General features: G+C 31.5%; 3 protein-coding genes across 3 annotated transcripts; 1 reads left to right on the top strand and 2 right to left on the bottom strand.

Moving 5' to 3' along the window:
• Positions 1-2,442: 2,442 nt before the first annotated feature.
• On the bottom strand, positions 2,443-3,644 carry LOC129801581 (uncharacterized). The gene is made up of 2 exons (XM_055846799.1): positions 3,440-3,644; positions 2,443-3,365 (listed from the first exon to the last, which is right to left on the bottom strand). Exons 1-2 carry the CDS (start codon positions 3,440-3,442, stop codon positions 2,595-2,597), a joined length of 774 nt encoding a protein of 257 aa, XP_055702774.1. The 5' UTR covers positions 3,443-3,644; the 3' UTR covers positions 2,443-2,594.
• An 8,949-nt stretch (positions 3,645-12,593) lies between these two features.
• On the top strand, positions 12,594-13,833 carry LOC129801549 (uncharacterized). Its single transcript, XM_055846760.1, has one exon. It carries the CDS (start codon positions 12,656-12,658, stop codon positions 13,781-13,783), a length of 1,128 nt encoding a protein of 375 aa, XP_055702735.1. The 5' UTR covers positions 12,594-12,655; the 3' UTR covers positions 13,784-13,833.
• On the bottom strand, positions 13,799-15,433 carry LOC129801542 (uncharacterized). The gene is made up of 5 exons (XM_055846751.1): positions 15,241-15,433; positions 15,089-15,178; positions 14,523-15,011; positions 14,310-14,451; positions 13,799-14,244 (listed from the first exon to the last, which is right to left on the bottom strand). Exons 1-5 carry the CDS (start codon positions 15,268-15,270, stop codon positions 13,826-13,828), a joined length of 1,170 nt encoding a protein of 389 aa, XP_055702726.1. The 5' UTR covers positions 15,271-15,433; the 3' UTR covers positions 13,799-13,825.
• Between the last annotated feature and the right edge of the window lie 1,975 nt (positions 15,434-17,408).

The raw sequence follows: 17,408 nt of genomic DNA, 5'->3' as shown, positions 1-17,408 counted from the left end.
TATACATGGGAAAAACTTGTTCGACGCCGCTTCTCCCGTTTTTTTTTCGCCTGACGCTAATAGCAAATTTTCTTAAAATTGAAATCTTTAAAGTGAAATATCTCGAGAACTGCTCGATGAATGTCTTATTTTTTTTAATTGGTCTAGGGTAAACTAAGCTAATTCAAAACCTGCTCCAAATGGAAATTTTTCGCTATTCCAAATGGAAACGTCATTGTTTTCATGATAAATACAGTACTAAATTATTATATTTATATATTTTCTATACCACAGTTTCATTATTCAGTTAATTTTGCTCCAAATAAAGCGAAAATTCACTCATATTCACAAATTTTAATTTATTAATTTCTCAGAAAAATTAAAAGCGTACCTTTTCACCATCGATTTTTTTTATTGATCGACCATGTTTTCCAATGAAAAACACAATGATGTGACTGTTGTTTATTCGTTTTGCTTAACATTTATGTCATATTTCTGGCTAATTTTAGTTAAATTAAGTGCTAATCTTTATTGTTAACGGTACGTGAAGTTTTGCAAATGAAATAATTACCTATTTCGTGAACAAAAAGGGTTTTTCTGAAGTGTTTGCAAATGCTTCAATGGGAAACCCCGGAATTATGATTTTTTGAGAAATTTTAATATTGTTTTAGATGGGAAAGGAGAAAAGATCAGGAATAAGAACAAATTGTGCACTCAGGAGCAACTCAAGAAGGTTTTGGAAGCCTTTCGTCGCCGTTTCACTTACACTGTTTGTCTCCAATTAGAAACTTTCCCTTGTTTCCCTTTGGATTAATGTTTCCAATAGAAGCATTTTACGCTCGTGTATTTTTCTTGTATTTAAAAAATTTTCAAATTATATCTAAAGATTTTTCACTAAACAGTAACATTCTAGAAGAGTCAAGGAGCAAATATATGTAATTCTCTTCAGAAAAAAAAATATAAACTTAATGTGTTGAATCTTCTGTCAAAGTTAAAGCATTTGGAAATGATTTTGAATTAGGACATTTACCCTAAATTTTCTGGGCTACAACATAAACATAGAATTTTCAAAATCGCATGCTTAGATTTCGAGATAAACTACAAAACGTGATTTTTAACCGGTTTTTCAAAAAACTAATAGCACAGACATCGTCGTACGCGCGAGTAGATGTATTAAAAAAATATATGAAGATATCTCTTGCCAAAAACCAGAGATATTGCGTACTACGGACGGCCGGACGGACCCGAAATTGCCGACTTATGATTTTCGGCATCAGGGATGTTCAAAACATATACCCTGTGAATTTCAGTTCGATCTGAGCACTTTTAGAAAATCCGAGGATTACAATAGGTGTGATTAGAAGGAATCACACCTAAAAAACGATTATATAACTGCTCTCTCCTTGAATTCGAGCAATAAAAAATATATTTGAAGAAAATTGGCTGTTTCTCACTCAGAGATCCCCATTCATTGATTGATTTTATTGATTTTTTATGATTCCCAATTAATTCTTTCCGGACCGCAGCATATGCTGCAAGTCAATTTCACAATTTTTAATCAAAAATATCTAAGCTCAGGAATTAATTGAGGTCCTACAAAAAATATCTTACATTTGGACATCCTTATAGTTTGTAATCATCCAAAAGAATTGAATTTTTCTCAGTTCTGAATAATTAAAAAACACTGTTTTTCACTGTATATTCATAAGCTGCTTTGGGTACTCAGAGTCCCAAAAGAGACGAAAGAGTTAAAGGGTTACACGATTGATACAAGTATCGAGATGAGTTTAAATTTTTTACTCGTGAGGAGTCGATTCCTCGTGTCGAGAGCGAGAGATCATAGTTTCGATGGTATGGCCATATTCAACGGATGAATAAAGAAAGATTACACAGAAAAGCAATGCAAACCATTGTGAGGAGAGCACGACTTCGGATAGGCCCAGGACACGGTGGCTGAATCAAATTTAGGATCTTGTCTTAGAGTGCCTTGGAGCGAGGGATATTAACCTGGATATCCTTAAAATTATTTTAAAGTGATTCTATTATTTTGAGCGCCACTGTATATAAAATCTGTGATTTTAAATAATAACTCTTCATCCCTCAATGATTAAATTGATGTCAGAAAATGTGTAGAAAAAAAATACCAAAAACCTCTATAGGAAAATCAAGAACTTCTAAGTAAATAATATAGTAAAAAAATAATATTTTTTTTACTATATTGGGGAATAGATCAGTCACGCACAGGTTAGAACGCTTCCCTTCCATTTTTTTTATAGTAAATGTATAAGGCCTACCTATCCATCCTTATAAGTAAATTAATAAAATTTAAAAGATTGAAATAAATGAAAAATGTAAAATTATGATATTAAAATTTCGTGGTGCAGAGTTAATGATAATATGATAAATGGGTCAACCATAAATACCTCTAAAAATACTCACTGCGCCGTAACGGTCGCTGAAACATTTTTTTCTTTACAAAAAATTTGCCAATATTTTATTTCTCTTCATCATACAAGTTTTAATAGTCAGAATTTATTTTTTTTTAATTTGTATTTCAAAAGATAAAGAAATAGGTTCTGATCAAAATAGAATCCCTTACCTTACCACGAGGATAATTATGTATACATCATTTCTGCCATCGAAGACATCTTCTTGGGTATGTGGACAAATGTCTCAAAATAGCTGGCCAGTTCGTCTATTGTGACGTCACATGTGGCTGCAACAACATGAATCCGGGCCTGTTGCGAGCACGATGACCCATTTGATGAGAGTTTTGTAGTGCAGGAACTATGATGTGTTGGAATTCTCAGAGAATCCTCCGTACCTATGTCATCTTCATCAGACTGAGATGCCCTTCGCTTGAGATACCGATGATCCTGCGGTCTGCCTGTTAATCCGTGTGGTAGGAACAAACTCTCCGGAAGCAGTCGACTCAAATCGAAACACTTATCCGATCTCAATTTGTCATCATCATTTGTAGCTGGTTCTTTGGATCCATCAACCAATGTGGACTTATCGTGAATACACTTGGTGACCTGCTTCAGGATAGGCTCTCTTAGAATTCGCTTCCGGGAGTGTCTCTTGAAAGGTTTCCTATTCACGATTGTGTGCTCCAATGAATTTCTTTGTCCAGACAATCGTTCTGACACACAGTGATTGCATCTTGATCCAAAGAGTCTTTCTGAAAGATTGGTATCCTGCCTCTCGTGCACCTTCTGAGAGTTACTCGTTAGGCTTTCTGGTCGGATAAAGAAGGGGTTTGAAGTAATACTTCCATCAGATATTCTTCGTCCTTGACTAGGCATAGTTATTTCCAGTTTTTCCAGAGATTCAGGCAAATTCTGATCCTCTGGCAGGGCCATTTTATCGCTGTTCAGCTTTGTTGACTGCAAGGAAATTCAAGAAAAAATTATGTGTCCAGACCAAAACACGGAAGTCTCTGTGACGTCACAATGCCTACCATGAATTTTTGCTATCTGCCCAAATTTAGGCATTCTCCAGGATGTCCAGTGAGATGTTCCTTGTGTTTGTTTTTTGTTACAGCCAATGCAAAAAGGGTAAACTTGCTTTTTGAACGTGAATGTGCAAATTTTTTAGTGCAAGAAATGTCAAATACTCCCCCACCCCTTCAAATTTTGTGTTTGAGAAGGTGCGCAGTTGGCGCTGCTGTATTTTATTTCGCAGTTGAGACTACATTGAAAAATGAGGGCGCTGTTTACTTTATTCAAAATTTCCACATTTTAACGTTTTACATTAGAGAAATTCATTATTTATTATTTTTAATGTTTAAATCGTTAAATTAATGAGAATTAGAGGATTCATCATCATCATCATCATCTGGTGCGATTATTTGGAGAATCTGATATTCGTTATTAGCCCAGTTGCGATAAACTTCACGATTTAGATTAGGTTCCTGACCAATTGCGCCTAAACCAAATAAGATATCAGTATCCTGAACTGAAATTTATACAACCATCAGAGGAATTTATAAAATAAGCTACAAATATAACATACGAGTTTCATCGCAATCTTCGTCATCATATTCCTCAACCAGATCGTAATCTCCTACTTTTAAGTAGCAAAATACTTCATCCGGCAAATCATAAATGTTATCAATGCTCATTTTCAAAAGGACATCACACATAAAAGTAATTCTCAAATCTGTTACATCCAAATAAGAAAATTCTGGATATTCTTTAGGAAAATCTTCCCAAAAGCTGTCGAGTTGTGCCAACTTTATCCCATGGTGGTCAAAAACGTATTTTGCAATTTTGCAGATCAATTCCAGTAAACTATCATCATCCACCAAATCCTCAAGATCCATTTTTACGTTTGACAAAGATGCTAAAAGGACCAAAGATGCTAAAATCCCTGTAAAAGAAAATTGTTTTCAAGAAATATCGCATCGCAGTATTTTTGTCATTTGTTTATCTTTAAATTGGCAATGTAAGTTTCTCAAAACCCGTTTCTTATTGCTCTCTATTTTACCTTTATTTATTTATTTTACCTTATTTTTTCTAAGGAATCAGAAAAAACGTAAAAACAATATTTTTGTGTATTCTGTGTCGTGTTTGGCTAAACGGTCCGCGTGTCCGCTCAGGTGCTTATGTTTTTTATGGTTTTTATAGCACGTTCTGGGGCCCGTATCCTTCACTTTGTGAGAGAAGATTTTACGCGAGCTTCTCTCCGTGACATTTTCTCCTATTTTTCCCACTTGCCCGCTCTCCATATCCACGATATCGGAGAGAATCAGGTGAGATTTTCGCGTGGAACTCTTAGTTGAAATGGTTTTTTGACATTCCGCGCCGCCGTTTTTGAAAATAATTGAATACTGAAGTAATTATTATAAATTCAATGAATGAATAAACAAATTAAATAACATTGTTATAAGCTTTGATTTATTCATCGCGACTCCTCTTAACACTTAAATAACTGCAACGGAATTTTTGCTAAATTTCTCTTTTCAATATTTTACTACAGTAAAGAAAACTTAAAAAAATCCTTTGCATTTGCACTAATTCAATTATAAATAAGTATTTATACTTATAAAGATTTTCTCATTTTCTTGTGGTTTTGTATAAATTTTTTGAAAATTGTCAAATAATGCTAAAGTGAATTTTCAGAGATTTTTGTAACAAAAAAAAAACAAATTTCCATTGAATTTTTCTTTTTTAAGCAATTTGACAAGGATTATAGGATTCATATCAATATATATTTTTCTGTAAAATTTAAAAATTCTCATTTATAATTTGCGCTTTTTCTTGAAAATAATAAGTAAAATTCCAACAGAAATTCGGAAAAGAAAAAAAGGTGTAAAGTTAATTTTCATCTTATTATTCTCTGCAATATTATTCTGCAACTATAATTTTTTTTTCAATATTTTCATATTCTCTTGAATTTTTTTGTGATTTTTCAAAGCAATTTTCAAGAGATGAGGTATATTAAATGTTAAAGGGTTACGAGTTTTCGCCAAGAAAACTTTTCTTAGTAGCTAATTTTGTATTGTTTTCGGATTTGACGAGTATTTTTGTAACATTTTTACAATACTTGAGAACCTCGACAAATATTCATGATATTTTCGCAATGTTTGATAAACAATTCGCACTTCCGCTATTTTAATGGCAGTTTGAAGATTTTTTGATTTTTCGATTATTACAGAATTATATAGAGAATTTTATTAACTTTCAGAATCCGGTTTTACCCTTAGTCAATTTGAGAAAAATAGAAAGATCGTTGAAAATTTTAAATTTAGAAGATACTGATATACATACAATCATTCAAGGGTAAAATTCAAAATTGATATATTTTTCACGGAAAATTCTAGACATTATCCGTTTTCTCTTCTATTTTACGTGGAGTATTTGAAGGAATTTTCTCAAATAAAGACTTTATTAACCTAAAGAAAAGTGTTTCAAGCATTGTAAATAGTTTTCCAATAGAGAAGTTACAATTTTTCTTAGATTATATGTCGAATAAAAAAGGATAATATAGATGCGAATATCAAGAATCTCATTCAATATATATTTTTTCTAATTTAAAGAAGAACACGTAACTACACGATTTTTAAATATTTGTTCAATTATTATCCATTTATAATTTTATAATAAGTGGTATTATTTCACTGCAAATATTCGTTTTGTTGGTTCTTGAGATCTAACAATTTCAACTTACTAAAAAAGAACTTTTCCCGATAAACTCCCTATAAATTATGCGATCTTTTTTCTCCGGTATTAAGGTAAAGTATCCTCTATTCGACCGCCTCTCTATTCGACCACCCTAGGTTCCTCAGGTCGACCAGGCGAAATATTTATTCAAATTAATTACATTTGCAATAATATTTGGCAAATAGTTTAACATCATAGGGTCAGTTATTTCATAATTAATATAAATCAGTGAAAATATCATAGAAATTGACCATAGAACACTGAAAAAAGCACTTTTACGAAGCGTTAAAAGTATTTCTTAAATAAAAATTCGCAATTTTTCATCAATTTATGGCATTCTTATTGATATTCTTAATTGTTTTCTTAAGGAATTATTTCAATTATTATCCTTACAGATTACTTGAGAATTGAAATTTTGAGTCTAATCGCAAGTTGAGGACTTTATCTTTATTGTGTGCAAAAATTTTAGTTCCACGATTAAGTTAAACATTAAATTTAAGGTCTTAAAATTGAAAGTGCATTTCTAATATAATGTTCCTCAATTCGACCTGTCGACGAATCATAGGAAGTGGAGCTTTTTCAGTTAAATGTTTTACTACTTCTGAATAAATTCATAAAACTGAGTTTTCATATTTTATATTAATGATTGACTTAATTTTAAGCGTTATTCATGAAGTGTTAGAAAGCCAAAGTTAAATGCATGACTTTATAGTTTTGTGGTTTATTTAATTTCTTAGAAAAAATGGGTGGTCGAGTAGAGGAACTCCAGGCGGTCGAGTAAAGGCACTCTGATATCAGAGTGGTCGAGTAGAGGAACACATCGCATTTTTGAAACAGTTTAATTTTTTTGTAATTTAAAATTATATTATGTCTAAATGAAGTTCACCATAAGATAGATAAGGATCTATTCTATAGTTATAGATAAAAACCCTATCAAAAAAGACAAATTATAATTGTTTTTTCATAAGTTTTTCACAAAACATCTCCTTAACTCTTTCCGGACCGCAGCATATGCTGCAAGCCAATTTCACAATTTTTAATCAAAAATATCTAAGCTCAGGAACTATTTGAGGTCCTACACCGAGAAAAATTTTATGGGTAGTATTAATGTTTTTCTGGGTAAAATCAAAAAAAATATATTTTTTTCGTCAGCCAATGGTGAAATACATTTGTTTCTAATGTTTTATTTAATTTGAATACAGATGACTTTTACTTCAAATATTTTTACATTTGATCTGAAAGGCAGTAATCATAGCCACAACAAATATATTTGTATTTATTTTGAATGGCACTGTATTTGAAAAGAAAACATGTCTTTTAAATCAAATATATTTGCACTTTATTTCTAAAGTGGATTTTAAACACTTTCATGGGTAGAATCAAAAATTTCTGGGTAACACTACCATAGTTTCAATAGTAAAAATATTTGTTTTAACCACGATTTACCATTAATTTAAATACACAATGGGTAAAATTAAAAATTTCCTTGGTATATTTAAATGTTCTTTACCATAGATTCAATGGCAAATATGTTTGCTTTGATATTCCTCCACATTAAATCAAATAATATTCTCGGGTAGATATAACAGTACCAGGGTATATTTAAAAAACTCTTGCTATGATTTCAAAAATAAATTTATTTGACATAAATAATGTGTATTCACAATATAATTGTATTACATTAATTTCTATGGGGTGTTGCACGACTTTCTAGTAGTTTCGTGAAGTTCTTCTCAGCTTCTGGATGTATGCTCTTCTGCTTTCTCCCAATTGTGTTTACCAGGTTCAGAAGAAATAAGATACTTCAAAAGACTGATTGTCTTTTGCCCCGTAAAGATAAACGATGACATAATGAAATCTGAAAGACAGAAAATAAAATTTAATGGAATTAAAAATCTGAATCTATATGGTATCTATTGAAATAGTCGAAATAGCTATTGAAAATAGAGTGGTGGAAATAATTATAGTCCTTTTCCATAATCTTTAAAAGAACCCAACAATAAAGTCTCAAAAAAACTTATACGTATAATATGATGTCCTTTTATGTTAATCATTAAAAATTGAATTTTGATTTTAGAATCTTGTTTTCTCAAAACTTTAATAGAATTTCGTCTTTTAATCTGGGTGATAATTATAATTCCAGATAATAATTGTAGGACTACAGTATTTATTTTTCACCAATGGCGATTAAGAACTTTTAATAATTCAATGTAATTTACTTGATCAGTGATAGTGCTCCTCGTCTACTTTTATTACAGCGCTCACTTTTCTAAGTTGTGTTTTGCAGATTTACGGCCTTTACTGTTTGCTCTGAGTTCTGCTGCTATCTTCGAATCACTTTTCCAATTCCATGGAAAAGACAATGATTGTCCTTTGCCCAGTGATAAAAGAAAGAAAGTCTTGATAAAAGAAAGAAAAAAATAAAAATGAAATTAAAAACTTTTCCAGTATGATATTTTCCAAAGCGATAATTGAAAATACATATTCAACATAAATAAGTTGATATAATTCACATTTTTATAATAAAAAAATTATGCGAGGTCCAATATTTCTTTGTAAAGATCAATGCTAACTTTCACAGATTATGTAATTCTTATTGCATTACAAAAAAAAATCAATTTTCTTACCTTGATACTATTTAGGTCCCTCCTAGATGGAATTTTTGAAGAAAAGTAGTTCGATAAAACAGATAGGGATAATTTTCCAGCTTCTGCTCACGGGCGTTTCCAATCAACAATGACTTGCAATCAGGATGATCGATTGAACTTGAAAAATATTGAAAATTACAAATCGTTAGTAAAGTATTAAATAATAAAAAATTCTTATGACGAATTTTAAATTTAAATAAAATAATAAAAAGTTTGACATTCCATTTTAGCTTAAAAGAAGAAATAAATTTAATTTAATTTACCGAATATGATTAATACTTTTCTGGCAAATATTTTTTTACTTACCCAATATAACGATTTCCAACACTTTATCAAATTTCTTTGTCGATCACTTGATGATTTTTGCCACTTTATAAGTTTACTTATTCACTCTAACATTTTTTTAGTTTTTTTTTTCATTTTCAAATAGATTGGAAATAATTTGTGTGACAACTTTTCAACTCAGCGGTTTCTTCAAGACTGACTCGTTTTAATGTTTTCCGTACTGATAAAATCAGTCATAGATCTGAATGTAATTTCCTTTTTTTCAAATACTTATGCTATTGATTCAAAAACTAGTATTAGATTTGATTGGTTTTTCATTCTAAATAAATATAAATTTCATTCAAATTATTAATTGTTCTAATCAATGCATATAGAAACTAATATTATTTATTTTATGTAAATCACGGCAATTGAAGAACACAATACACTGACCCTCGTGCATTTGCGTTCGTGCGTGTACATCAGCCAAATATTAAATTTTTGGATGATTTACAGCGAAATTCATTCAATTTTTTTTAAAATGAAAATTTAAAAAACCTAATCAATAAGAATGATTTTAATAATTGGTATTTACCTTATTCTTTATAACAAAAGTTTTCTTAGGCATGTTTAAGAGAGATTCATGAAGAATTTTTAGCTCAATCCGCTCCCTCTACCAAAATTTCAGCCCGATCCGTGCTATAGAGCCGGTGCTAATTAACTTAGAAAATTGGAAAATTTTCTTTTTAATTACAGCACCCCTAGCTGTAGGTTTACGAATTTATGATGTTAAAAGGAGATCGGCATTTCACGAAAGTTTACCAAAACGCCCTCGTTGATCAAATTATGACAGTTAGAATGGGATCTATAGCCATTTAAAGAAAAATAATTTGACACTTTCTAGCCCGGGAAGTTTTGCGGTTTTTTTTTTTAGTCGAAGCTCTAAGGCCCAGCTATAACATACTGAAATTTGAGCGTGATCGATGCCATAGAATTTTGTTTGTTTCATTTGGCTAAAGATTATGTTTAAATAATATAATGTTATTATTTTCACATATTGTATTCGATTAGAATAAGAAGTCATTCACTTAAAACGTATTGATATTTATGATGAAAGGAATTTTATTTTCACCCTAATTTAAATGAATAATTTTTCAAATTATGACGACTGCAGTAAATGTTAAAACCACTGTTATTTGTATTTAACGACAAAAACCATTCGTATCAAATATTTACTTAAAATTATTTCATTTTTACATTTAAATGAAATGCATATTTTATACCGAAAAGTTTCTCACAATTCAATTCAATACTTGGTCATTTAATGTTTAGATAGAAAAAAAATCATTTGAAATAAAATTTTGAAACAATTGTTTAAAAAGCCTTTTTCATTTGAAATAAATACAGATAATATTAAGATGTATACAAAAATGTCAATATTAAATTTTACCCATTAAATAAATGCTTGTTGCATTTGATTTCATAAAACAGTACTTTTAAATCAAAAGTAAAATTTTATTTTTGACAACACAAAGTTGCACATTTAATATAAATGTGTAGTTTTTCATTTTCAATGTATAATTGTTATTTTTACCATATATTATCTTTGATTCAAAAGCTGAGGTATTTATTGCAAATATTTAAACATTCGCGCTAAAAGAAAAATTATTTATTCTCCGTATGAATGCAAAAATATTTGAAATTATTGTGATTACTTTCAAAATCAAAATTATTTCGTTTGTATTGAAAGGAAAATCAATTGATTCGAATATTTACCCAGAATTTTTAACATTAAATGCAAAATATTCAACTTAAATAAATTCCATTTTTCTCAGTGTACAAAAAATATCTTACATTTGGACATCCTTATAGTTTGTAATCATCCACAAGAATAGGATTTTTATCAGTTCTGAATAATTAAAAAACATTGTTTTTCATAGAATATGCATATGCTTCTTTGGGTACTACAGTCCCAAAAGAGACGAAAGAGTTAAGTGGTCGACATAGGGACCTTTACCTTAGTTAAAACAAAAATTAAGAATTTTAAAAGAGTTCACGGCCAAGTAAACTGCTAAAAATCTGTTCAATTTCGTATTTATTAAGAATATAAATAGGTTAATCAAAGATCTAATCATTAAATGGACACAACCGTTTTCTTATTTACGAGAGTTGAAACAAAATAATATTAAAATAATAAACAATTTTGAAAATGATTGGTATCAAACTCAAAAAATTAGAAAAATAATAAGAAAAAAGTTCAAAATTCCTGCACAGTTTATTAAGAAGAAAACTTCATTGGAATTTATTACATATAAATATACGGAAATTGTGTTTATTAATTGAAATAATCATTTAAAAACAATTTAAAACTTAAAAAAACGCGATATTTTAATTTATTTGCTTATTTTCTACGTAGGGTGGAGTAAGTACTTTTGGCAACTTTAAGGTTTCATGTGCTTGTAATTTCTATAATCTTTATTTAAATAAAATGAAATTTTGTACAAAGATACCTTAAAGCCGTTTCTTCCTAATAATCCAAGAGAATTCCCAAAATTTTTTGGATATTTTAGTGAAAAATGCATTTTATGCAACTATGCATGTTTCAGTACTTTTGGCCACTTTGTAAGCACTTTTGGCCATTGTGCGTAAGCACTTTTGGCCACTTGTTTCCAATAGAATTTTAATAAAATAAGAGAAGAAATAGCTTTCGAAAACTTTCACAAATACACAGCACAAGTCCTATTCTTATTTAACACCAATTTTATGTGATTATTAGAGTATTTTAAATGACTTTTTGCACATTTTCTATTTGATGTAAAAATCAGTCAAAAGTCACGATAGTTTTTACTGAAATCTGCGAGGTGCGCCACGTCTAAAATGTATGGGAAAATGAATGGCCAAAAGTACTTACACATCCGAAAAAAGTAAGCTCTTTTAGCCACATCCGATTTTCATTTAATTTGTTAGAAAATCTTATTAAGGATGATATCACAATAAAATTTAGTCAATTAAGAAATAGACTTTCACTGAATAACATCAAATATTTTCATCAAAAATATGAAATAATGCAAAACAATTTCTCTTAACATAAACAAGTTTCTTAAGAATTCCATGTTTTTTTACTGATTGTTTACCTTGTCGAGAAATTCTTTCAATAACTTAGAATTAATCAAGTCGATACAAAATCAAATATGGTTTTCTGATTCGTTAGATTAGAGGTCACGAAATAAGACCCATTTTCCTGTTCTAAATAAACTCTTAATTGCCTTACAATGTGATTTTACATTAGGTGGCCAAAAGTGCTCACATGGCCAAAAGGGCTGACTCTACCCTAAATTAATCCTTTCACCGGGAATACCATTCGAGATTCTCCCCGATTTTTGGTGAGAAAAGTTCCAACGAAAATTTCGTATGGATACCAAATAGGCGAGTTCCACACGGAGAGTTGGCTTTGTCCACAAAATCAAACTCTCACATCTGGAGGATACGGCCCCTGCGCTTTAAAAAATCGCTCAAAAGTGTACATAACCTAAAAATTTATTATTGTTTTCATTTGTTTTGCTTGAAGAATTAATGAGAATTTTCTGAAAGAACAAGAAAATGTCTTTGGTGGCGTACGAATATAGCAGTGATGAAGACAATGACAGTGTAGAAGGAGAAAGACAGGATGCAGAGAGTAGTGCATTGAAGGAAGATGTAAAAAGTGAAGGGAAGCCAGAGAAAGCTGATGAAGATCCTATCAGTGACGAAGATGATGAGAAGCAGCCTTCTGGATCTAGCACAAATTCTTCTATTGGTGGTCTAATTTTCAATTTGCCAGCACCGAATAAGGATATGCACAAAGCAATTTTAGAGGAGGAAGATGACGAGTTTCTGAAGATCAAAGCAACCCCAATACAGGAACCTCCTGCCAAAAAAGGCCCAGTTCGCATAACAATTCCATCTCTATCAGATTTCAAGGATTTGGAAGACAATGACAATGAGTCAGAAAAGAAAAAGACTTCACAGAAAGCCAAGGGGAGTGATTTGCTGAGTATTTTGCCAAAACCCCTCTCAGAGACTCTCTTTCAAACGAGCGCCGATGGGAAGAAGAAACGCAATGCTTTGGTTCCGGACTCAGTGGTTAATCGGCATTTGAAGAAACAGACCAAGCAAAGTGCACCTAAACCGGATGATAATGATGAATGTAGCGATGACAGTGATACTGGAAATGACTTTTTCCGTCTCAACACAAACGACGATCTTCCAGAAGTCAGTAAGAACGAAATAAGTGTTCTGGTGGCTAAGAAGGCAGCACAAATAGCTGCAACTAGTTCGAGATTTGAGCAAGAATCAGAAACACCAATAAATACAAATGAGACAGAAGAACTTCCTATGGAATCGATAAGCCAGACGGACATGGCGTTGGATGATACAGCCTTGGAGAAACTCTGTGGCAGTGGCAAGAGGACAAAGAGGGCACGTATTGAGGATATTAACATTGTGGACATCCGGGGTGATGAAGTGATGCCAAGTCAAGAGGAATGGATGCGTCATGCCTTGGCTAATTCAACGGATATTCCAAAAGCAAAACCTGCCGCGGGCACTGAAGCTAGTGGATTGAGCAAGAGGAAACATCAGATTACTTACTTGGCGTACCAGGCAAAAGCTAACGAGCAGGAACTACAAGCAATGTGGGCAGCTAATCGTCAATCCAGACGACAAACACAGAGTAAATACGGATTTTAGTGTAAAGGGGTAAGATTACTTTTTGTCAATAAAATTTTTCTTTCAATCAATGAATATTACACAATCACAATCCTCATCGCCTGACACCTGTACAACTTTTTCCAATTTTTCGGTTTGTGTTGTCAGGGAGTTAAGACGAATTCTTGAGATTTGCTTAAATTCCTGCACAATATCCTGACACCGAGCTGGAGCAGATATGTAAGTCTTGATATGAACATTCAGGAAATCCATGTCTTCCTCGAGATGAGTAAAATTGATTAAGTAGGCTATTGTAACTCGAAAATCTTCTGGTTGAATTTTGTAGGTCATTTCAGAGATTGTGGCTTTGTACCACGTAGCATAGGTGGTTTTCTTTGCTTCTCCGCTTGCATAAGATATCTCCCGGATGAACAGAAGGAAGATTTGAAACTTTTGCTCACTTCGCGTTATACATGCCTTCCAAAAAAAACTTTCCACGAATTCTACGAATTAATGAAAAAAATTAATTAAAATTCATTACCCAATAGCTTCAAAAACAAAAACTTACTTTTGACAAATAAACGATCATCCTGAGACACTGAAGTTAGAATAAAATTAAAGATTGCCAGAGAAAATTTCCACTCTGAAAAGTTGTTCTTTATCATGGAACTCAGTAGGCTCTCGAGACATTCTCTGTGCATCTTAGTTATCTGTGAAACAAAAACAAAAAACAATGAATAATTCCCCGAATTCCCAAAAGAAATTTATAGTTGTAATAAACCTGAGAAAGTAGTGCGTTTAGAGATGAATTTCTCATAAATACTCCTTCTTCAGCCCATTCTTTCTGTTTAGTGAGTGCTTCCAGAATTTGTGATTCGTGCAGAGATGCAAGTATTTTTAAATGCATTTTTCGAAAATGCTGCAAATCACTTTTATCTCGGAGATGAATTTCAAGGCGTTCCATGTAATTGGGAATTTCCAGACTTGGATCTTTGAGAAGATCTTTTAAGGCAGTTTCACAGCATTTCTCCAAAAGGCACGCAAGCTTTTCCGATTGAGAGCTCTCCATAGCGGCACTGAGAACAATCTCAGTCAAAAGACTGTGTTCCACCTCAAGGAGATCATTAAGGATGTTATTGGCGTCATCGGCATTAGAGAGATTGGTAAGATAGAGGGAAATGTTGAAGAGTCCTTCCTGCTGCAGTACAGCCATTAAATGGGGACTGCCTACTTGCCATTCACATGCATACAGACGTTTCTGTAGGAAGATCTGTGAACCGTCAACCATTAATTTAACAATCTTTATAAATTTATTTAATTTCATCTTTAATATTTCGATTATCTTACCTTTTCCCAACTTGATAAATTACGCAATTGCTGTAGAAATTCTGCTTCATAAGGAAGTATTTCCTCGTTCTGATTTCTCTCCTCAATTTCCTAAAAAAAAAGTATTAATTAAAAAAAAGTCAATATATTTTTAAAAGCATCCAGTTACGTACAGCTAAAATATCCTTCAAGTGATTGAACATAATTGTAATTTACATGAATTCAAGGTTTTATTGCTAAGAAAACTTATAAGTGTATTTGCATTTATATTCAAAATATACATAAATCTATTACTAATCTGCGTAAACAAAATTTTGCGGTCTTATCAACAAATACACAAAATAAACAAATAACCCGTCTGACCATGTGAAAATCTATCGAATTCGATATTTGGTATTACACTGGGATGATCCCGGCGGATAAAATTTTGCCTTTTAATTAATTCTTCTATAAGTTTTTTCCCAATCCTACAAAAATATCTTGTATTTTTATTATTTATTAAATATTTAGATTTATTATTAATCGTATCGGAATACTTTATTAAAATGTAATCATGTTATATGGCTGTTGCATTCCGTGGTGGAAGAATCCGCTAAGTCCATGTGTGTGTTTACTGAGAAAAAAACGGGGGTGCGATTAACATTTTTTCCTCATAACTTTAACACTTTTTAGGTGTAAAAATATATCAACATTTTTTAATGTTAATTCAACACCTTTTTAATGGTAAATATAACATGAAAAAGTGTAACTTTAACCCCTAATACACCTAAAAAGCATAATATTTACACCGATTTCGGATCAATACTGTAGGATAAAATTCACATTTCCGGGATGTTATTTTAACTTTTTCGGATTTCTCTCATTGTAGACCGCCCAGAAGCACCTTCCCCGTAGTTTAGAAGCTTTTTCCATGTTCCCAGAGTTTTTGGGGGCAGAGGCGGTGCATTATATTACGTTTTTTTATCACCGTGAAAATGTCTTTTTCTGAAGTTGTTTGCACGGGGCGGGATTCGAACAGAGCGTCAAAGCAGTCAGAGGTCGCAGTTTCTGACAAATAAAGACGCAATTATGCAAATAAATTCAATAAAAAGTGCATAGTTCACGGTTTTATTACGATTTGTGTAGTAATTATGTGCAGGAAGTATCTCAGCAAAAATCAGTGAGTGAAATCAAAGTGTTTGCTTGGAATTCTGTCATTGAAGGACCCTTTCAAAGGATCACTTTTCCATTTCAAGTGAAGATTTTGCATAACAATTTCTTCTAAAATGTGTGCAGTAAGTGTTCAATAATTACTTGTGGTACCTTGATTACATCCAGGCGAACGAAATGATTTCATTTTCCGATATGATATTGTTTTTCTTTCACTGGAAAATTTATGTGAAAAATTGAAAAATTTTCATTATTTCAAAAGATCAATTTGATCCATTTAAAGTCTTTGTTGTGATCCTTTTGAAAGTGTCAAAAATTCGCAGAAAAATTTCCCACGCAATTTTTTCGACAATTAAATGTTCTTTTGAATAAAATATTGTGCTTCAGACAAGCGCAACTTCTAAGGAAAGACAATAAAAGAGTTACTCACTGATTTTCTTTTTTCAATGTCTAATGGAAAGAAATAAAACAGTGACCTTTTTGAAAGCTTCAAGTTAAGGAACCTTTCAAAGGGTCACTGTACGGGACCCTTTACTTCGATCATTCAATTGATCTTTTAAAGAAAGATCAATTTCACCCATTTGCTTTGATGAAATTGACTCTTTCAGGCAATGACCCTTTTAGAAGGATCACAAGTGGTCCTTTTATTTTTACCAGTGTACCAAGGGTAAGGATACCGAACCAGAAATGGGTGTTTGATTCCATTTGTTAGGGCACCATGTGTTTTGGTTTATTTTCGACGTTGAATAAATTCAAAAAAATCCACATAAGTAACGAAGTAGACATCTGTCATTTTGTCTACCAACCCAATCTTCCTAATCCCAATTATTCAAATAAGAAAGTCGGCACACTGTTTGTTCACTGTGTATCTATTACAATTTAAAGGGATAATAAGAGGTAAAAATTCTAATTGATTCAGTTTCACTCGATTGAAAACATGTATCAATGACTTGAAAAACTTATTTTTTTTTATTTTTTCAACTATATTTTCTAGAATAAAAAAACGTATAGCATGGATTTTTTGTTGATTCTATAATATTTTTATTTATTTTAAAAATAATTTAAAAGATCTTTATTGTGTGTTACATTTGAAGGGATAGGGGAGACCAGCGTACATTTCGCTAAAAAATGAAGTTTTTCCTTCGTGTATAATTTGGGAAAAAATATAAAATTTGTCAGTTTTTTATGTGTT

This window comes from Phlebotomus papatasi, chromosome 2, assembly GCF_024763615.1.
Source record: "Phlebotomus papatasi isolate M1 chromosome 2, Ppap_2.1, whole genome shotgun sequence".
In the NCBI taxonomy this organism is placed as follows: domain Eukaryota; kingdom Metazoa; phylum Arthropoda; class Insecta; order Diptera; family Psychodidae; genus Phlebotomus; species Phlebotomus papatasi.
The sequence above is the reverse complement of the archived record's forward strand: the minus strand, read 5'-3'. Positions and strand labels throughout refer to the sequence as shown.

Excerpts from the sequence above, each read along its gene's own strand:
- LOC129801542 (XM_055846751.1), bottom strand. The coding sequence starts at position 15,270 with ATGTTCAATCACTTGAAGGATATTTTAGCT. Across the intron at positions 15,012-15,088 it reads ATTTATCAAGTTGGGAAAAG|ATCTTCCTACAGAAACGTCT; the intron begins GTAAGATAATCG and ends GACGGTTCACAG. Across the intron at positions 14,245-14,309 it reads TGATCGTTTATTTGTCAAAA|AATTCGTGGAAAGTTTTTTT; the intron begins GTAAGTTTTTGT and ends ATTAATTCGTAG.
- LOC129801549 (XM_055846760.1), top strand. The coding sequence starts at position 12,656 with ATGTCTTTGGTGGCGTACGAATATAGCAGTGATGAAGACAATGACAGT.